Below are 22,785 nucleotides of genomic sequence, written 5' to 3' on the forward strand. Positions count from 1 at the left end.
ACATGGTTTCTAAACTTACATCAGTTTTTATTTTAAATGCTTTCATGGGCAGATAGTGTGTCAAAACCTCATTTAATTTTGGAGTTGATGTTAAATAGCAGAACAGAAAGCAGAATAGAAAATTATATATTGTACCATTATGCAATTACATATATGTGAATGAAAGAAGAATAATAGAAAAATAAACAAAAATTAAAATAGTGATTATATTGGAGATAGAGGATTATAGATGACTTTCTTAGTGCCATATTGAAGTTTATTTAGACTGGGGAAAAGATAACATATTTTTAGATTTCAGCCCTAGTAATAGGGGACATGTTCATAAAAATCCACTTCTCAGGTATATTTCCCTGCTTTTGGAAATACTGTTTCAAGTCAGTCTAGCATGGCAGTTAAGATAAGCCATAAGGTTTGGAATTAGTTACACTTGGCTTCAGATTCTAGTTCTGTCACCTACTAGCTGTGTGAACTTAGATGAGTAGCTTCTCCAAGCCTCCATCTCTTCATCTGTAAAACAGGACTAATAATTACTGCCAAACAGTGTCATTTTAATTGGAATGATCTATGTATACACTCAAGTCACAATTGAGGGCAAACTTTCAAGTCACTCAGGAAAATCATAATGACCCTCAGTTAATTTTCTGTGCTGTTTTCTCAGCCTGCCAGTTTTCTCCCTGGCTCTCAAAACTTCCAACTTTCTAGTTTTGTTATTAGGGTGCCTGGCATTTGAATTCTTCAACACAGAGTGGTGGTGAAATAAAAATGTGAGTGTATTTTGTGTGTTCATAATAATTTTAGCTACCTGATGGGAGATGAATTGTTTGTGGTAATGGAGTACCTTGCTGGGGGATCACTTACTGATGTCGTGACGGAAACCTGCATGGATGAAGCACAAATTGCGGCTGTATGCAGAGAGGTGAGTGTGTCCCCTTTTGGATAAGTACAGCAATGTGTGGTTAAGCAGGAGGTAAAAAAAAAAGGGGGGGGGGGGCAGGAGCTTTTTGCACAGGTAATTTTTACTATGTGAAATACTCACTCCATGTACATTATTCTTTGCAAGCGGCAAGCGTCTCCATACCATTTTATCCTACATGAGAGTTTAAACCCTTTCTTATGTATAAGATAATTCTGAAATGGAGCATGGTTTTTGAAGAGCCCAGCTCACAGGTAAATTTCAGCAGGGTGATCATTAAAATTTAGCATCCAAACAGGGTACTTTTAAGAGTGAAAGGGAGGGCCAGTCAACAGTAGAAACATGGACTGTCTCAGGCAAAGCAAGACACATGTTTACCTTAAGTGTTAAGTTTGCTTCTTCTGGCTTTATAAATTTCATCGGAGGTGAAAAACTGGTTGTTTCTTGATATTCATTAATGAATTTTTAGACATACTGTTGCTTCAGCCAATAGAATTCTGCCAAATTGCCCAATAAGTCCAAGCCTTTGGTTGTTTCAGGAGGAAAGGAAATAAGAACTCTTTAATAAGAACTCTATAATATAAATATTATATTTCAATAATATGATATCTCTAAGAATGTTTGATCACTTAAAAGCTAATAAAAACTTAAGAATTTATCTATTTATGGGGCACCTGGATGGCTCGGTTGAACATCTGACTTTTGATTTCAGCTGGGGTCATGATCCTAGGGTAGATTCAAGCCCTGGGTTGGGATTCTATTTATTCCTCTCTCTCTGACCTTACCTCACTCACACTCTCTCTCTCAAAATAAATAAATAAACTTAAAAAAAAAAAAGAATTTTCCTATTTATATATAATTTGTTTCTCTAATTTCTTTTCATAATTGTTTTAAAAATTATTTTAGGGGTCCTTCTAATTGGCAACTTAGAGAAAGCAGTTAAATGAAGGACAAATTTGTTTCTATTCATTTGTACCAGTGTTATGGGGAGGATTTGTTCTTTTCAAGAATCTGCTTAAATGCTTGGTAAATGTAATACAGTATTACACAATTTATCTGTTTTTCCTTGAATGAATAATAGAATATTTTGAATGAGATTTTTAGTTGTTATTCATAATGTACATCCTTTATTTGTTGTTTTCCTCTTTTGGGGGTAAGAAATAAAAACAGCTTTTTCCATGTTTATAATTTATACTCAGTTTATATTCAAAAACATAGGGGCAAGCAGATTTTAAAACTCTAATGTTCCTGTATTTAAGGAAGGAGTAAGTTTTTCCTCACTTCTGACTCCATGCTTTCTGAAACATAGCATAAGAGGAAAGTTATTCTTTTATCAATGGTGTCTAGGTTGTGGATATAGCTTTATGTAAAATCCACTGTAAAAGAAATGGGAGAAAACTATCTTACATCACATCAGTGAGCACCTGGATGGAACTAGACCTCCCAGGATCTTACCTACTTTTCAGTGGCTAAATTAGACTTCTGAAGTCATGCTCAGGCCATAAGTACTGTGTGTGAACTTCCTTTGGACTTTTCAGGGACTGTTTCATTGATACGTGTTTTTCTTGTTCAGTGTTTACAGGCATTGGAGTTTTTACATGCTAATCAAGTGATCCACAGAGACATCAAAAGTGACAATGTGCTTTTGGGGATGGAAGGATCGGTTAAACTTAGTGAGTAACAAATGAAGAAATAACATTTATTTGTTATACTTCTGCCTTTTGTTTAAGTAAAAAAAACAAAAAACCTATTGGGGCACCTGGGTAGCTCAGGTGGCTGAGTGTCCAACTCTTGATTTTGGCTCCTTCAGAATCTCACAGTTCGTGGGTTCAAGCCCCACATTGGGCTCAGTGCTGTTAGTGAGGAGCCTGCTTGGGATTCTCTCTCCCTTTCTCTGCCCCTCCCCCACTCACTCACTCACACTCTCTCTCAAAGTAAACTTTAAAAAATTAACCTATTAATATTTTTATGACTTAATATATGGAGGAGGACAAGGGAAAGAATGGTAAAGAATATGAGCTCTCAACTGGACAGCTTGGGTTTAAATAGCAGATAAGCTACTAGTTGCTGACTAATTTGGGGTGAGTTACTTAATCTCTTTGTGTTTATTTTCTCAATTATATGATAAGGAAAATAAGATTAAGTATCTGAGAATTTTTCTGAGGATTAAAAATGTAAAGCACTGAAGAAAAGTGCCTGGGACTGTTATAATGTTGGTGCTGCCTTCCAAAGATAAACTAAAATTTTCTCTGTTGTCTGTTAAGGTAGATCTTTCTTATTAATGCTGTTCAGCTTTCTTTGGATTTGGTAAAGCATGGCCTAATTGAGGGAGGGCTATATGACCCTGACCTGAGAGATGACAAGGGAAAAAAACTCTTATAAACCTCTTTTCCTAATTATCTTCTGTATCAGATATGATAGAGTCATGGAGGAAAAAAATCCTAGACTTCCTTTTCCTCTGTTGGCTATAATCTGTCAGTTTCATCCAGGCCCTCTGGAGGATTCAGGAACAACTTCTGCATAGTTTCCTGCAACTATGCAAAATTCAAGGCATTTCTTGGATCAAGAAATCAAAAAGTTTTCCTTCTGTTCTGCTAGAATGTTTGGCTCCTTTTTCAACATCTCTTTTTAAAGATATTTCCTCCAGAGAGTATTCAACCACAAGAAAGAGGGTTCTGTTAGATGGTCAAAAATATAAGATTACTAATCTTAATCAGCAGGCAAATTACAAATGGACATTCTCCTACTGTTTTGGTGGATACACATGTAAACTGAATTAGACTTTTTTGGATAATATTTTATCCTGGCTCTTCCACATACTAGATGAATGATCTTGAGCAAGTTACCTAAAAATATGTATGCCTTACTTACCCAATTTGTAAAATGAGAATAATATTAATAAATATGCCTATCTCATAGAGTTATCATAAGGATTAGGTATGTTAATTCTTATAAGATACTTGGAACAGTCCCTGGTTGTTAGAAGTACTCATTTTAGCTATAAATATTACGATTTGATGGAACAATTGCTTTTAGGATTCTTTTCTATAGGTTTACTGAACATAAGCACAACAATAAACACAAAGTTGTTCTCTGCAACACTGTAAAAAAAAAAAAAACCTTAAATGTCAAGGAGCATAGGAATGATAAAATAAATTATAAGCCTTTTTATTTTGTAATATTGCATATTTACAGTAATGAGGTAGATCAGTGTACAACTATGGAAAAATCTCTCAAAATAAATTTTAAGAAACAATATACTGGAGCACCTGGCTGGTTCAGTTGGTGGGGCCTGTGACTCTTGATCTCAGGTTTGTGAGTTAGAGCCCCACATTGGGGGTAGAGATTACTTTAAAAAAATAATAAAAAGCACTTTACAAAGTATCCTAACTTAGGTAAAATAAACCATGCAGTTCATGGTAATTTTTGTACCTATGTAAATTCATAACAAGAAGTCTAAAGCTTAAGAACTTAAATGTTAATAGTTACTTTTTAAATAGAATGGGTCTGTAGAAGGGAGGAGAAAATTCTAGATTCTCATCTTGATATTCCCACTAAATTAACACTGAGTGCTAACCTAGGCTTTCTGCTCCTGTTATAAAATAAGGTGGTTGGAGTGGAGTGATGCTGGCAAGGACTTTGTTATGGCTGTAGTTAAAGCTGTTCGTTTTCTAGAAGTCTGCTAAGTCAGATATGTAGTAATTCTACCTTCTGTTTATTTTCTTCAAAATTAGTTCCCACCTCCTGACCTTTACCGGTTTTATAGAATTTAGTTTTGTTCACCTTTGATACCTTTTCCTTTTAGACCTTTTTCAACTTCTTTAAAATTTTTAGGATAAAAGACCTGATAATTTGTCCTTTGCTTGTGGGAAGTAAAAGTAAACAAGTGAAGAGTATGTAACATCATCAAAATATTTGTAAACCCATTCTGGTTTAGTTGTTGTTTTTTGTTTGTTTGTTTGTTTGTTTTAATGTGAGCTCTGTGCCCAATGCGGGGCTTGAACTCACAACCCCAAGATCAAGAGTCATATGCACTACTGACTGAGCCAGCCAGGTGCCCCTGGTTTACTTTTTTTAATACAGTCTTTAAAAAAAAGAACAACAAAAACTGGGGTGCCTGGGTGGCCCAGTCAGTTAAGCAGCCAACTTCAACTCAAGTCATGATCTCACAGTTCGTGGGTTCAAGTCCCATCTGTGCTGACAGCTCAGAGCCTGGAGCCTGCTTCAGATTCTATGTCTCCCTCGTTCTCTGCCCCTCCCCCACTTGCACTCTGTCTCAAAAATAAATAAACATTAAAAAAAAAAAAGGCTGAACAGTCCATTGTAATTGTCATCTATCATGACCTCTTAGATGGAACTATCCATGACACCATTAACTCTAGATACGGTTTTTTGTGTTTTTTTTTTTTATAGCTGACTTCGGTTTCTGTGCCCAGATCACCCCTGAGCAGAGCAAGCGAAGTACCATGGTTGGAACGCCATACTGGATGGCACCAGAGGTGGTTACACGGAAAGCTTATGGCCCTAAAGTGGACATATGGTCTCTGGGTATCATGGCTATTGAGATGGTAGAAGGAGAGCCTCCATACCTCAATGAAAATCCCTTGAGGGTAAGACCAATTAAACACCAGCCTTATTTTTAGGAAAATACATTTCTTTAGAACATTTATTTAGAATCTGATTGTGCCAGGCACTCGCCAAAAATTTAAGATACAAAGTTGATATAACCTAGTCTCTGCCCTCTGTATCTAAAAATTATTTGCTTCTGGGTTATTGAGTTGAATGTGTGAGGTAAAGAGTTTGTAGAGTTTTAGTAAGCTGTATGGTTTTAAAGTTTGCACATAAGAATTTGCTCACTTTTGTACAAGTGTCCCTAGATGTACCCTTCAGATTGTCAACTTTCAACCTTGGCTTCTGTACCAAGTGCACAGGAGAGGAAAGCAAGATTGCATCTGTGAGAAAACTGTGTAGATGGTGATGTTAAAGGTCACATTCAAACAAAAGAGTTAGGGTCTTGAGTTAGAGATGGGGTCAGTAGACTTTAAACAATTAGATATTCCAGTAGCTGAGGTGAAGAGTTTAGGAGTTTGTTTTTTCCTTCTTTCCCCCTCTCTGTCTCTCTCTCTCAGGTGAAGAGTTTAGGAGTTTGTTTTTTCTTTCTTTCTTTCTTTCTTTCTTTCTTTCTTTCTTTCTTTCTTTCTTTCTTTCTTTCTTCTACTTGTAAATTACCATATATGGCTCAATATCATTAGTTATTAAAGAAATGCAAATCAAAACCCAAACAAGATACCACTTCACACCTTCAAGAATGACTATAATCAGGGCTCCTGGGTGGCTCAGTCAGTCAGGCACCCAACCTCGGCTCAGGTCATGAACTCATGGTTTGTGGGTTCAGGCCCCACATTGGGCTCTGTGCTCACAGCTCAGAGTCTGGATCCTGCTTCAGATTCTGCGTCTCCCTCCCTCTCTGTCCCTCCCCTGCTCATGCTCTGTCTCTCTCTCTCTCAAAAATAAATAAACATTAAAAAAAAATTTTTTTTTAAATAATGACTATAATCAAAAAGATGGACAATAAGTGTTCGTGAGACTGTGAAGAAATTGGAACCCTGATACGTTGCTAGTGGAACTATAAAATGGTGCAGCACTTGGAAAACAATTTGACAGCTCCTCTAAAAGTTAATGTTGAGTTACCATATAACCTAGTAATTCCACTGCTAGTTACATACCCAAGACAATTAAAAGGCACCTGGATGGCTCAGTCAGTTAAGCATCTGACTCTTGATTTTAGCTCAGGCCATGATTTCACAGTTAGTGAAATTGAGCCCCAAGTTGGATTTAGGACTCCAGACTGACAGAGTGGATGGAGACTGCTTGGAATTCTCTCTCTTCCTCTTTGCCCCTCCCCAACTTGCCCACAGCATTCCCTCTCCTTCTCTCTCAAAATAAAAATACTTTTTAAAAAAAAAGTTTTTATCCACATAAAATCTTGTACACAAATGTTCATAGCAGCATTATTCATAATAGTCAAAAGGTAGGAAAAACCCATATGTCTATCACCTGATGAATGAATGAACAAAAGTGGTATCCCACTACAATGGAATATTATTTAGTCATAATAAAAGTAGTGAAGTACAGGTATATGCAACATTAAACATGAAAGCATTTTGCTAAATGAAAGTCATACACAAAAGGTCATATATTGTAGGATTCCATTTGCCATCGATTTTTGTTATTCAGGTTTTGCAAAGCTGCAAACACTGAATTAACAAATTCTGAACTGTTGTTTTTAGGGGAGATACAGGGTTGGGTTCTTGCAAGCCTTTGGTCACATTTCTGTCAACAGATCAATACATAACCTTGCTTTTTGTGTGTTTCTGTTTAAAGCCATTTAAAAAAAATTTTTTTTTTGAGAGGGAGTGAGCGAGAGCCACGAGCGCATGCACACAGAGATGGAGCAGAGGGAGGAGAGAGAGAATCTTAAGCAGGCTCCATAGCCAGCACAGAGCCCGACTCAGGGCTTGATCCCATCCATGACCCTGGAATCGTGACATAACCAAAAATCCAGAATCCTTAACTGACTGAGCCACCCAGGTGCCCCATGAATTGTACACTTTAAAAGAGTGATTTTTGAGGCACCTGGGTGGTTCAGTCGGTTAAGGATCTGACTTTGGCTCAGGACAATCTCATAGTCCCTGGGTTCGAGCCCTATGTAGGACTCTGTGCTGACCCCTCAGAGCCTGGAGTCTGCTTTAGATTCAGTGTCTCCCTCTCTGTCTAGCACCCCCCCCACCCGCTTGCACTCTGTCTGTCTGTCTGTCTCTCTCAAAACTAAACATTAAAAAGAAAATAAGGGTGATTTTTATAGTATGTGGATTGTATCTCAATGAAGCAATTTTTAAAGTTTTTAAGTTACCATATGAGTATAGGCTTATTGCCAGAAATTGTTCTTTTCTAATTTTTTTCCAAATAAGTTGGACTTGTTATAAAATGGACTCCAGAGGCCAAGGTAATGGGTATTTGTAGGAGGGGCCCTGTCTGGGTGGCTTTGGATTTTGACGCTCTTTTTTCCTGAATGCTTTTGCAAAGATTCCAGTTCAAGCAAGCAATTACAGTACTTTAATAGAAGTGATTAATTTTAGAACACTTTGGAACAATTTTTAAAATCCTCTAATTTCATTCATTTGTTTAACAAATATTGATTCAAGTATCTGCTCTGCGGTAGGCACTATACAACGTGCTGTCTACCGACAAAAATTCCTGCCTTCATAGAAGGTAGAGAGAAACAATAAAATAAGTCAGAATAGTATGTAATATATTAAATGATAGAGTCTAAGTGCCCTGACTGGTAGGAGGGATTCAGGAGTGTTTGATTTCACATGAGTGCTTGAGAGGGCTTCACTGAGGTGACATTTGAACACAGGAGATAAGAAACATAGGAGGTACCTAAGGGAAGAACATTCTAGTCAGAAAGAACAGTACATGCAAAGGCTGTGAAGCCGAAGCATTTGTGGTATATTCAAAGACCATTTAAGATTCCTCCATAGCTAGTGTGCAGGGAGCACACAGTAGGAGAAAAAAGATAGGTGAAGAAATGGGACCAGACTGTATAGTGCTTTATTAGGCTTTTATAAGAATTTTGGTGGCACTTGGGTGGATCAGTCAATTGAGTATCCAACTCTTGATTTTGGCTCAAGTCATAACCTCATGGTTCATAAGTCTGAGCCTCGTGTTGGACTCTGCACTGACAACCTGCTTAGAATTCTCTCTCCCTCTCTCTCTGCCCCTCCCTGACTTGTGCATGTGTGCATGCACTCCCTCAAATAAACATTAAAAAAAAAAAGAATCCTGGCTTCTTCATAAGTGAGACAGGCAAACCATTGTAGAGTTTTGAGCAGAGATGTGAAATGGTCTTACTGACATCTTAACAAGATCACTCTGGCTACTTTGTTGAGAAAAGATTTTCAAGTGAGGTAAGGATAGACACAAGAAGACCAGTTAGAAGGCTATTGCAATAATCCAGGCAAGACATGATGGTATACTAGACCAGAATGGTATCAGTAGAGGTGGGGAAAAGTAATTGGATTCTAGATGTATTTGGAAAGGAGAGCCTGGGGGGGGGGGGGGGGGGGGGATATGACCCAAGAATTTGGCCTAAACAACTGGAATGGTGAAATTCAAGTTCACCTTAACTGAAATGGGGAAGACTACAGGTAGAGTGGCATGTGGGAACAGGTGGGGGCAGGTGGGAGATAGGAGGTAACATTTTAGCATATTTTAGATATGTTCTATTAAGATATCCAAGTGGATATGTTGAATAGGCTGTTGGGTATGCCAGTCTAGGATTAGGCCAGAGGTGTAAAATTGAGACTTAGCTATAGAAATTATTTAAAGCTATGCAGCTAGATAAGATCACCAGGTCAAGTGGGCATAGACAGACAATAGAAAATTTTCAGCTTGCATCCTGAGGCATTTGTTCCATAGTTAACAGTTGATGTGGCAGACCAGCAAGGAATGGCTGGAGAGGTACATAAAACCAAAATAAACACATGCCCTTGAATCTTCACGCAAAAAGTAGGGGAGGCATCAGCTTATCAGAAACTACAGTTACGTCAAGTAAGATGAAGACTAAGACTTGATCATTCAAGTTGGCAATGTGAATGTAATTGATGGAAACTTGGCAAGCAGGAACTTCTCCTGTCAACATGGAATAACAGGTACCAGATTAACCACCCTTGCCAAAAGGAACAACAACAAAAAAATGAGAATGTATGAAACAATGGTTTGCAAGACCGTAGACATCAAACAATGAAGAACAGTGATCTCCAAAAGTGGGAAAGCCTTGAGGTGAGCCCTGTGACTGCCTCTAGCTTAATGTCTTAAGAGAATTTCTAGGCCATGTACAGGGAGGAAGGGCCCAGGTGGAGCACAGTGGTCTCACTGAGAGTCTGGGGAGAATAAGGCAGCTGGAGTTTACAAGACAGAGAATGGGAGAAGAGAAAGCTTCATAGAAGATTCTGGAGATCCGTGAAGTCCCCTTTGAGCATTCAGTAGAGATTGGTGCATCTGTGTGAAGAGTCTACCCAAGGTCAGGGGACCCATCTGGTAAGATTGGAGTAAACAGTTGCTTGGTGCTCACACAGAGGCTGGGAATAGTTCCTGCTTTTGTCAGCCACAGTGGAAAACCTTGTAATTCACAGGATATGGAATGGAAGACTCAAAAGAGTCCTGCATCAGTGATGGGAAATAATTACCCCTAGACTAAATGCTGCTATGGTCCCACCTAACAAATCTTAAAAACAAGACCCAAAGAGATCTTGTTCCCAAGTAACTGCGTTGCAGAGCAAAACTCGAATATTTATAGGAATACAGAAATATCCAGCACCCAACAAATGCTTAAATATCCAGTCAGAGTTCATCAGAGAGGCAGAAGAGCAGGAAGGTACAACCCATAATGAGAAAAATCAATCCATTGCAACAGACCAGAACTGACACAGATAAAAGAGTACATAAAAGCATTAAAGCAGTTTTTAAGAGCAGAGGCATTTTAAAAGAATATTTTTTCAAAACCCAAATTGAAGTTATAGATAGAAACTACAGTGTAGTTCGAAGGTTTATCGTTTGAGATTGAATTAATAGCAAGTGATACATTGCAGAAAAAATGATTAATGATAATCATAGACCAAGTAATAAAAAGCTATCCAAAATAGAAATAAATTTTTTTAAGAAATGAAATAGCAATAGTGAGCTGTGAGATAACTTTAAGTGTTCTAATATATGTGAAATAAGTTTTGGGGAAAAATCAGACAATCAGGAATTCTGCAGCCAATGAATATCTTTTTAAAATTAAGGCAAAATAAGGATTTTTCTCAAACATAGACACTGAAAGAATTTATCACCAGCAGATCTACACTACAAGAAATAGTAGAAGAAATCTTTCAAGCAGAAAGAAAATGGTAATATGACTCCACACAAAGAAATGAGGAGTATTAGAAATAGTAACTGTGAGTAAATAAATCCAATTTTTTTTCTTATGTAAATATCTTTAAAAGATAAAACTGTTGGGGCACCTGGGTGGCTAGTTGGTTAAGCATCTGACTTCAGCTCAGGTCATGATCTTGTGGTTCGTTTGTGATTTCGAGCCCTGCATCAGGCTCTGTGCTGACAGCTCAAAGCCTGGAGCTTCAGATTCTGTCTCCATCTTTCTCTGCTCCTCCCTCACTCACACATTGTCTCTCAAATATAAAACATTTAAGTAAGTAAATAAATGTTAAAACTGTTTACATCAAAATAATAATGGGAAGGGGAAGAAAAAAAAACACGTACAGGTAAAATGACAACAAAAGCATAAGGCTGAGGAGGAGAACCATAAGATTGTCGTAGTCTGGTGTAATATTGTGATGATTGTGAAATTGAAAGATGTATGCCCCTTACCTCTTAAGCAAACCCTAAAATACTGAAAGAATTACACCTAATAAAATTCAACTAAGGAGATAAAACAGAATTATAAATAATTCTGAGTTAAAGAGAAGACTCCACATGGATCGGTTTGTCAAAGGGGTAAGGTGCCAATGAAAAGAGCTCCAGTGGCCAAAGATGCAACAATTTGAACAAAATAAAGTTGTAGGGGATAATAATCCAAAGTATAAGATAATATTTATGTGTCCTTGCTGGTATAAGTAAGTAATTGAATAAATAAATCGGCAGGAGAGACAACTCTTATGCAGAAAATTTTCAAATAATTTGTGTGGATGTTCCACCCTAAGGGCAATGGAGCATAACTCCGTACTCCTTAAGTATAGACTGCACATAGTGATAAGAGCACAGTAAGAAAAGAGAGGAAAACAGTAACTTTGCAGTAGAAAAACCTGACAGGCACTGACTTAGCCAGCTGAAAAGGTCAACATCAACAGGCATAAATTATGTTGATAGTATGTACTTTTGATATGATGCTATGAAAGTGGCACTCTAACTGTGATGTTGCTTCCCAAAGCACATATTCTCATTCTAATCATGAAGAAAACATCAAATTCCAGTAGAAGGCATTCTGTAAAATAAAACCTGACCAATACTCCAAACTGTCAAGGTCATCAAAAGCAAAGGAAAGTCTGAGAAATTTTCACTGCCAAGAGGAGCCCACAGAGACATGACAACACGATGTAATGTATAATGAGTGTCCTGAGACAGAAACTAGGGTGGGAGGAGGGGTGAAATAGGGAAATCTATAGTACGAATGCTGGAAGCACTAAGGGCCTCTATGAGGTTAATGATGCCAGTCCACAGGGATCTATTTCTTCTGCTGTCCTTAGCTGTGGAGGTACAAGCAAAGAGCAGGCAAAGTTTGATATGTAGCAAAGTGATTGCTATGAAGTGTAAGAGGGTCGAAGTGATTATATGGAAGGAAGGATGAACAACTGGAAGATCAATGGGATTTATTTAAGTTTAGTGGAGTCAAAGGATCACAGTGTTGGGGGTGTTCACAATGCAGAAGGTAGGAGGTGGACAGCAATAGTGATTTCAGAGTTGCAGTCATGGGTACTGATGAGGCACAGGCTGTGACCATGAGCTTGTGTGACCAAGGGAGGCCAAAGCACAAAAGCATGGGAGAAGAGGAGGTCAAGGAACTGTTACTGGCATCTCTGTAGCTACTGAAATCGCTCTGAATTATGAGCAGTGTTAGAGATGATAACAGTGTTTGGTAGATACTTGAAACAAAGTCAAGTAGATGTGAGTTTGAAAGCCTGGGACTTCCAGAAGAGGGAGGTAGATATCTCCGGCAATGAGGAACCACCAGGGCACTCCTTCTCTAGGTACAGTGGTACAAAGGGCTAAGAGGGACTGGCCTACTCCTAGAGAGCACTGTGGATGAGGCAGTTCATCAGGGGAGAACGGTTCATAAACGGAGGGGCAGTGGTGGATGAAGAAGTGCTCCACCTGGAAAGGGGAGCATGCAGAGCCAAATGGGCGTGAGAGTACAGAAGCTGCGGGAACAAGCAGTCCCGGTCTCCTTGTAATCACTAGCATAAATGCAGATACAGAGGGTAATAAGATTTATTTCAAGGTAGAAAAATGGCTGTTAAGCGTTTGGAGAGAAGGCATACTTGACAGGAGTGCTTGTTTTTATGGGCTTCCCTCTTAACCCCTTCTGATGGAGTATGGGGCTTAGCAGTCTGAGGATCTTCACTTGAATTGCTATCTCAAGTAATTTCTTAGCATGGCATTTGTAAATGAAAATTTTATCACATAAAGAGAAGTGAGCTCAGGTGGCAAAGAAATGGGCACACTCATGTCCTGATTTTTTGAGTGTCAGTATCCTTTTTTATGGCATTTTGGTGATACAACAGAAACGTGAAATAATTCAGGAAAAAATTTAGGTGACCTTGGGTTTGGCAGTGTTTTTAGATAAAACATCAAAAAGCATGATCCTAAAAGAATAAATTGGACTTTATTAAAGTTAGAATCATCCTTTCTGACAAAAACACTATTAAGAGAATGAAAAGATAAGTCACTCGCTGGGAGAAATAATTTCCAGAACACCCATTAGATGATCAAATGTTGTCCAAAATATATAAAGAACTCTTCAAACTTCAACAATGAGAAAATAAACAACCTAATGCAAAAATGGACAAAACATCTCCACAGACAGCTAAAGAAGATACACAGTTGGCAAATAAGCATTTAATAAGATGTTCAACATTGTGTTTATTAGGGAACTGCAAAATTAAAACAACACAAAGATATATACCTATTTGAATGGCCTTAAATTTTTTTTTTTTTTTAATGATGATACCAAATGCTGATGAGAATGTGGAGCAGTAACTTTCTTTTGTTGCTGGTGGGAATTGAAAATGATACAACCACTTTAGAAGACATGATTTCATCTATAGAGTTAAAAAGATCAGTGGTTGCCAGGTGTTTGCAGAGATGGGATGGGGAAGAAGAATGGGTGGAGCACAAGAGATTTTTAGGACAGTGAAATTTTTCTGTAGGATACTATAATGTCAGAAACATGACCATGTGCATTTGTCAAAATCCATACAACTATACACCGCAAAGAGTGGACCCCAGTGTAAGTCATAGACTTTCATTTAGTGAAAATATATCAGTAGTGGTTCTTCACTTGTAACAAGTGTATTAATGTAATTAATTAATTACTTTGTTGAGTGATTGATGTAATTAATTGATTGTATTAATGTAAGGAACCATCCCCATTATCAACATCCCTCACCAGAGGGTACATTCCACAATCCATGAACCTACATTAGCACCTTGTTATCACCCAGAGTCCATAACATTAGGGTGCACACTTGGTGTGCAATTTTATGGGCTTGGACAGATGTATAATGAAATAGTAACATATGTCCATCACCATACATAGTATTTTCACTGCCCTAAAAATCGTCTATATTCTGCCTGTTTCAATAGCTTTATAGATACAGCTCGTTTAAAAAAAAAGTTTTCAGACTTCAACCTATATTACAAAGCTGTAATCATCAAGACAGTATGGTACTGGAACAAAAACAGACACTCAGATCAATGGAATAGAATAGAGAACCCAGAAATGGACCCACAAACGTGTGGCCAACTAATCTTTGACAAAGGAAAGAATATCCAATGGAATAAAGACAGTCTCTTCAGCAAGTGGTGCTGGGAAAACTGGACAGCGACATGCTGAAGAATGAACCTGGACCACTTTCTTACACCAGACACAAAAATAAACTCAAAATGGATGAAAGACTTAAATGTAAGACAGGAAGCCATCAAAATCCTCGAGGAGAAAGCAGACAAAAGCCTCTTTGACCTTGGCCTCAGCAACTTCTTACTCAACATGTCTCCGGAGGCAAGGGGAACAAAAGCGAAAATGAACTATTGCAACCTCATCAAAATAAGCTTCTGCACGGTGAAGGAAACAATCAGCAAAATTGAAAGACAACCTACCAAATGGGAGAAGATATTTGCAAATGACATATCAGATAAAGGGTTAGTATCCAAAATCTATCAAACTCAACACGCAAACAACAAATAATCCAGTGAAGAAATGGGCAAAAGACACGAACAGACACTTCTCCAAAGAAGACATCCAGATGGCCAACTGACACATGAAAAGATGCTCAACATCACTCATCATCAGGGAAATACAAATCAAAACCCCAATGAGATTATCACCTCACCCCTGTCAGAATGGCTAACATTAACAACTCAGGCAAAAACAGATGTTGGCAAGGATGTAGAGAAAGAGGATCTCTTTTGCACTGTTCGTGGGAATGCAATTGGTGCAGCCACTCTGGAACAGTATGGAGGTTCCTCAGAAAATTCAAAATAGAAATACCCTATGACCCAGCAATTGCACTACTAGGTATTTATCCAAGGGATACAGGTAGACTGTTTCAAAGGGGCACATGCACCCCCATGTTTATAGCAGCACTATCAACAATAGCCAAAGTATGGAAAGAGCCCAAATGTCCATCGATGGATGAATGGATAAAGAAGATGTGGGGTGTGTGTGTGTGTGTGTGTACACACAATGGAGTATTACTCAGCAATCAAAAAGAATAAAATCTTGCCATTTGCAACTGTGTGGATGGAACTAGAGGGTATTATGCTAAGAGAAATTAGAGAAAGACAGTATCATATGACTTCATTCATATGAGGACTTTAAGATACAAAACAGGTGAACATAAGGGAAGTAAAAATAATATAAAAACAGGGAGGGGAACAAAATATAAGAGACTCTTAAATATGGAGAACAAACAGGATTACTGGAGGGGTTTGGGAGAGGGGATGGGCTAAACGGGTAAGGGGTTTACCTGAAATCATGAAATCCTGAAATCATTGTTGCACTATATGCTAACTAACTTGGATGTAAATTTTAAAAAATAAGTAAAAATAATAAATAAATAAATAAATAATAAACTGAAACAAAGTTTCAAGAAATCCTGTTTTGAAATCTGATGTGACTTGAGAAAAAAAAGCTTGAGAAAGGTAAATGGATGCTATATATTGATATTGGAATTGTGCTCATTTTTCTTTCTACCCTTATGTATTATAGTTCTTTTATCAATATGTCTTACATTTAGTATAACCTCCCTCCAAAAAGATGAAGCTAATTTTTGAAAAAGAAATTAGGAGGGACACTGGAGTGGCTCAGTCACTTAAGCATCCAACTTCGGCTCAGGTCATGATCTCACAGTTCGTGAGTTCAAACCCCACATCGGGCTCTGTGCCAGCCCAGAGTCTGGAGCCTGCTTTGGATTCTGTGTCTCATTCTCTCTCTTCCCCTCCCCCACTTGTGCTCTGTCTCTCAAAAATAAATAAACTTTTTTAAAAAATGTGAAAAAGAAATGAGAATACAACATCTAAAAATAAAGGGAAGGGGCACCTGCGTGGCTCAGTTGGTTTAGCGTCTCATATGAGATTGAGCACCTTGTCAGACTCTGCACAGGGTGTGGAGCCTGCATGGGATTATCTCTCTTTCTCTCTCTGCTGCTCCCTGTGTGTGCTCTGTCAAAATAAATAAATAGACATTTAAAAATAATAAAAGCTAAGGGAGAATATATGAAACAGGCAGAAATAATACTAAACCTTAATTTAGTGTTTCTGGTGATTGTCTTCCCCCCACCCCCGCCCCAAGAGACCACACAGGGGAGGGTCAGAGAGAGAGAGAGAGAAAACAGAATTCCTAGCAGGGTCCCAGCTGTCAACACAGAGCCAGCTCTACATGGGGCTCGAATTCACGAACCCTGAAATTATGACCTGAGCTAAAATCAAGAGTCAGACGCTCAACTGCCTGAGCCACCCAGGCACCCCAATAAATAAATCTTTAAAAAAAAAATTAAGCAAAAGATCCATAAACTTTTATAAAGTGGTGTCTCACTTTGTTGCGCTACCTTAAGTATGTCAAAAATGTTCTTCTGTTTTTAGGCCTTGTACCTGATAGCAACTAATGGAACCCCAGAACTTCAGAATCCAGAGAAACTTTCCCCAATATTTCGGGATTTCTTAAACCGTTGTTTGGAAATGGATGTGGAGAAAAGGGGTTCGGCCAAAGAATTGTTACAGGTGAATTTGGAAATAATACTATTTTCGGATAAAGTTGACTTTTTTGAGTAAGCAACAGAAAGTTTACATAGGGTTAATAATTACCATTTTGCTCTTCATTTATCACCAGCAACATTGTAGCTGCTGCAGTTTAGGATTGTATGTGCTAGGAATAAAATAGCTATAACACTAAAATTAGGTATATGAGTTTCTGCATGCTGTCAGTTGTCAGACAAGTCCATTGCTGGTGTGGGTATCTGGGTCATTTAGGTGAGCTTTTATAATATTAAATAGACTAAAAAGACTGATTTCAACTATAAAAGTGATATATTGATTATGTTGACTTTATACACATACTGAAATATGTGTTTGTTAAATAAATTTTAATCCATAAAATAGTCTTTGGGGTTTAATTGAAAGGAAATTTTTAGCTTCTAAACTAGTGACATTCATGAATCTTTCCCCCTCTTTCTGGCAGCATCCCTTCCTGAAACTGGCCAAACCATTGTCCAGCTTGACGCCACTGATCATGGCAGCTAAAGAAGCAATGAAGAGTAACCGTTAGCATCATTGCCGTGGCCTCGTATTCTTTCTTCCATTTTCTAAAAGAAATCTTTTAATATATGAAAATTATTACTCTTTGGGGCTTAAAGAAATGGTCTGTATAACATGGAGGAAAAAGCAAACTACTGCTTCCTGAAGACAACCAAGAGAAAATTACAAAACGGAATGAAAACTTTCCATTGAATCCCTTCTTTATAGGGTCCAAAAGGAATTATGGACTGAATCACTAGCCATCTTTCAGCAGACAGCCCATCAGGGCCATTTATCATGCTTGAGATTTGCATTTAATTTTGCTGATTTCACTGTAATGGATCCCATTCATTGTCCCTTTTGGGGGGGGAGGGTATTTTCAATACTTGAATGGCAGATTCGAGTTTTTCAAGAGTATTTGTTTCATCTGCTAGTCTTTTCTCTCCATAGCCTTTTTTTCCCTTGACATGCTCTTTTTGAGTTGCTTTGAGAAATTTTTCTCAAGCCTAAATTTGAGGCAAATGTAATAAAATTATGTAGTTCCTTATATTGGCAAAGGAGCTCAAAATCGTTTAGCTTTGTATAGAAGTTAGGGCCAGCTATTATTACACGTAGTATTTCAGTTCATAATTTGAACTGAAGGAAGGGAAGAAAAATATGTGATTTTTACCTTTTTTAATAATGTGAAAGTCAATTTTAGAAATTTCATGGTAGTGAGTTGTTTGGCATTTGTTACATGTATAATAGAGAGACTAATAATCTATATTTATAACTAAATCATTGAGACAGAAAAAGAATCCCATTGACTATACAACCTTACAATTTAATTTCCTTTCTAAGTGTATCCTCTTCAGATTGGGCTTTAGGAACCAAAATTATTTGCTCTTTCTTGTTCCAACTTGGGCTTTGTGACTGGTTGGTATTGCTACTTTGCCCTTCCCCCTTTTTTCCCTTCGTTTTGGAAATAAGTTTCTGTATATGTTGTAATTTTAGTTAGTTTGTTTTTTAATTAACCCTCGCACCCTACTCCACCCCTCTCCCTTTGGTAAATAATATAATAACCATTGAATTTTCAGAATTTAAAAGTTAATTTTTTTCCCATTTAAAGAAGAAAAATACTCGGAGCTAGCAGAAACAAAGCGAGAGACTAGAACTCTAAAATAATTAGGTAAGATTATATTCATGTAAGAGAAATGACGGTTACATAGAGATGCGGCTTCTGACCAGCAAACTGTGGAGATTTGTTATAAACATTGTTCCCAACCCAGTACCAACATTTTACTAGCAATGAGAACTTAACATGACAAAGTTCTTGATAAATTCATTGATTATTTGAGATGTTGAGTTACTCTAGATTTTTTTCAAAAAAAATAATGTGTAAAAAAAAATACTAGAGAAAGGAAGAAAAATGAAATATCCTTGTTGATAGCAATACTTTTTTTATTTTAAAAATTTTAAGAAGGTCTGTGACCTGTAGCATTAATTATGAGAGTGCCCTCTCTTCTCCCCTCCCGTTCTCTCCTTATTTTTTATTTTCTTATGGAAGCAGTGTCATCCCTCAAGCCACATTAAAGAAAACAATCTGGTTTGCTTCAGGCATTTTGTTCCCACCACCACTCTTAATTAACTTCACACCTACTTGCCATCAGTAGTACAAATCATGAATAAAAATAATTTTGAGTACATTAAGGGAACTAATAGAATTTTATGTCCTATCATTTTCATCACATCTATGTTAAGATATGAGGATAGAATGGCTGTTTTTTATTGATAATGCAAGGTTTTCACAAAATGTGTAAAATAATTAGTGGAACTTTTACGTAGAGCACTTAATGATTTCTGTTTTCAGTTTGATTTTTTTTTTAATTAAAAAGGTTTTTTTAATGTTTATTTTTAAGAGAGAGAGAGACAGAGTGAGCAGGGGAGGGGCAGACAGAGAGAGGGAGACACAGAATCTGAAGCAGGCTCCAGGGTCTGAGCTGTCAGCACAGGGCCTGACGTGGGGCTTGAACTCAAAAATGTGAGATCATGACCTGAGCCGAAGTTGGGCACTTAGACCGACTGAGCCACCCAGGCGCCCCCCAGTTTGATTCCTGATTTCATTTTTCTTTGGATTATATTGACCACCTACAGCTATTACTAAATTACCTTACAGAAACAAGCTGGTTTATTTCTGATGAAAACCTACAGTGCCTCTTGAGTTTCAGATTCGAACATTCTGTGTAAATAGTTGTTTGGATGGATTACGATAAAGAAGATGCTACCAATGAAATAGAAAACCAACTAGATGTTAAGACTGTGATCCTCATGACCACTCTAGAAGGCCCTTCCACACATATGTCATAAAGACCATATTCCTTCAATTTAGTGCCAATGCCCCATTTTTATGCCTGTGACTCAACAAAGGTCTTTTCAATTTATAGAAGCAGTCTGGGATTTGTATTTACAACTTCTTTGAGGGTTACCTGCATGTCCATTGCTGGCAACGGACTTTGTCATTAAAACCTGACTCCTAGGTTAAGGGAGCTACACTGTGGTTTATTCTTTACTTACTTGGATAAACTAACTTGTAATAGAAATATACTTTGGTTAATTCTGAAATGTGTCATTTTTAAACAACGTAATCCTAAAAGCAATATGGAATTGTGATTTATTAGTTAATTTTAAATTAAAATGTTCAGATCTTGTTGAAAGAAAAATTATATCTGAATCAGTTCATGTTTTTTTAATAACTACCTTTTGTAGTCACCCTTTTTGTCCTCACTTTAGAATGAAGAGTCCCATTTAAGTCTAAAAGTTACCTTAGTTGTCCTCTTGTGTTATTAAAACAATATTACTATAGTACTTATTTATTATATTTCAGATTTTCTGGTGGTCTTAAAGTTTCCTTCTCCTCTTGTTCCTTTTGCTGCTTTTAAGGGACAGTTAAAACCGGGAAACCATGAAAATATTGAATTTTTTAAACAGAGTGGTTGTGATAGCGTAAGAAACCAAAGCTAACACAACTGTCTTCGTGTGTTGAGTGCCTGGCACATAGAATAAATTCTCTTCCCTTCCACACATAAACATTAAGCTGCTTAATAATATGTATCTAGTTACCACCAGTCCTAAATGAAACTGTGCCTTTCATAAGCAATTTAAAACTACCTATATGAGTATTTCTTTATAGGGCTCACATAAATACATGTCTGTTTCTATATACTGTATTCTAGCCAGAACAATTTTAGATCTGATTGGGCTGTAGGTATAGTTAGAAAAAAATGAGAATTTGCATCAGTTTTCTTAATTTAAAAACTTTAAATATAATGAGATCCATATCCAGTGAAATGTCAAAAAATCATTATAGAATTATAGCTAAAATCCAGATTCATATTCCTTTTGGGTTTTTTATAGTAGAATTTCATAGTTAAGTGAAGATTGTGTTCGGTGTTTCCATTGCTTCCACAATAGATAAGCTAAACAATTAAAATTCGTTTTCCCGCAGTGTATGTATGTGTGTGTGTGTGTGTGTGTGTGTGTGTAAGAAAGGAAAACACACACACACACATACTTTTTTTTTTTTTTTTTTTTTTTTTAATCAACACATTTACTGACCACTTTGGCAAAGACACTGTGGTACATATTGTGGGAATTACAAAGGAGAATCAAGCACTGGACTGGCCTGGAGAGAGTTGAAGTCCTTTTACTCACCATTCTGGAATGTTGCCAAATGAAAGGGAGAAAGAAATGTATAATTCTGTCAAATTTTTGTTCTGTATTAAGAAAAGCAAAGGATTATATTTGGAATTGGATGTCTTTGATAGGAATGTGTTGCCTTTCCCCCCACCCCTTATTTTGATAGATAGAAATGGAATTAAGTGAAAGTAGCTTGTCTTTTCTGTTTTGTCTTCAAATTTTATATTGACTTTTATTTTTAATTTAATCCCGTTCAATTATTTAATTGTTACATTGACATTAACTGCTGTATTTGATGACCTTGTTCAATAATTTTGTTCTTTCAGGGCTAGAAATAAACATTTTTTTATGTTCATTTTCCCCTTTCCTAAACTTCAGTTCTTTCTTTAGATCAGAATAGTTTAAAAGAATAATAGATTTTCAAAAAGCATTCTAATATTTTTAAGGATAAGTGTTTTTTAAACATGGCACCATTCAGAATGTATTACAGAGCTCCCAATTAGAAAAGTTTCCGGAAATGTATGGATAGTAAGCATGAACCTTCTCTCTTTTAAGTCAGGTTTAGGATACGTTTCTTTTTAAGTTTGTTTATATTGAGAGAGAGCAGAAGAAGGACAGGGAGAGAACAAGCAGGCTCTGCTCTGTGAACACAGAGCCCAACATGGGGCTCGAACTCATAAACCGTGAGATCATGACCTGAGCTAAAACCAAGAGTTGGATGCTCAACTGACTGAGCCACCCAGGAGCCACTAGAATACATTTCTTGTAAGTGTTCAGGCTCTCAAACCCAGGGAAACATTTCTTACCCATCTTATTCTATAACTTGGCCTGAAATTCAAATGCTTACCTCACTGAAGTAATAATATTACCAGCATTTCTGTGTTAAATACACCAAGAGATCTTTTTTTTTTTTTTTTTTTTTAATTTTTTTTTTTCAACGTTTATTTATTTTTGGGACAGAGAGAGACAGAGCATGAACGGGGGAGGGGCAGAGAGAGAGGGAGACACAGAATCGGAAACAGGATCCAGGCTCCGAGCCATCAGCCCAGAGCCCGACGCGGGGCTCGAACTCACGGACCGCGAGATCGTGACCTGGCTGAAGTCGGATGCTTAACCGACTGCGCCACCCAGGCGCCCCAAGAGATCTTTTTTTAATATAAGTTTATTTATTTTGAGAGAGCACATGTGCTCACGTGGGCGGGGAGGAAGGAGCAGAGAGAGAGGGAGAAAGAGAATCCCAAGGAGGCTCTGTGCTGTCAGTGCAGAACCCAACTGGGGGCATGATCTCACGAAGTGCAAGATCATGACCTGTGCCAAAATTAAGAGTCAGACACTTAACCAACTGAGCCACTCAGGTACCCCATTTTTTAGCATAGGGTGGGATATAGGTAATGACTGCTTAAAATATATTTGTGGGGCGCCTGGGTGGCGCAGTCAGTTAGGCGTCCGACTTCAGCCAGGTCACGATCTCGCGGTCCGTGAGTTCGAGCCCCGCATCAGGCTCTGGGCTGATGGCTCAGAGCCTGGAGCCTGTTTCCGATTCTGTGTCTCCCTCTCTCTCTGCCCCTCCCCCGTTCATGCTCTGTCTCTCTCTGTCCCAAAAATGAATAAACGTTGAAAAAAAAAAA

The 22,785-nt window shown here is 37.6% G+C and overlaps 1 protein-coding gene across 1 annotated transcript in view; it reads left to right on the forward strand.

Annotated features, from left to right (window-relative positions):
* The window catches only part of PAK2 (p21 (RAC1) activated kinase 2), a 100,342-nt gene extending 78,830 nt beyond the window's left edge, over positions 1-21,512 (forward strand). The window contains exons 11-15 of the mRNA XM_045502472.1: positions 799-916; positions 2,487-2,586; positions 5,327-5,523; positions 16,832-16,969; positions 17,427-21,512. Coding sequence (XP_045358428.1) covers positions 799-916; positions 2,487-2,586; positions 5,327-5,523; positions 16,832-16,969; positions 17,427-17,513 — 640 coding nt within the window. The 3' untranslated portion in view covers positions 17,514-21,512. The remainder of the gene's footprint in view (positions 1-798; positions 917-2,486; positions 2,587-5,326; positions 5,524-16,831; positions 16,970-17,426) is intronic.
* The last annotated feature ends 1,273 nt before the right edge of the window (positions 21,513-22,785 follow it).

The sequence above is a fragment of the Leopardus geoffroyi genome, chromosome C2 (genome assembly GCF_018350155.1).
Source record: "Leopardus geoffroyi isolate Oge1 chromosome C2, O.geoffroyi_Oge1_pat1.0, whole genome shotgun sequence".
NCBI classification, from domain to species: Eukaryota; Metazoa; Chordata; class Mammalia; order Carnivora; family Felidae; genus Leopardus; species Leopardus geoffroyi.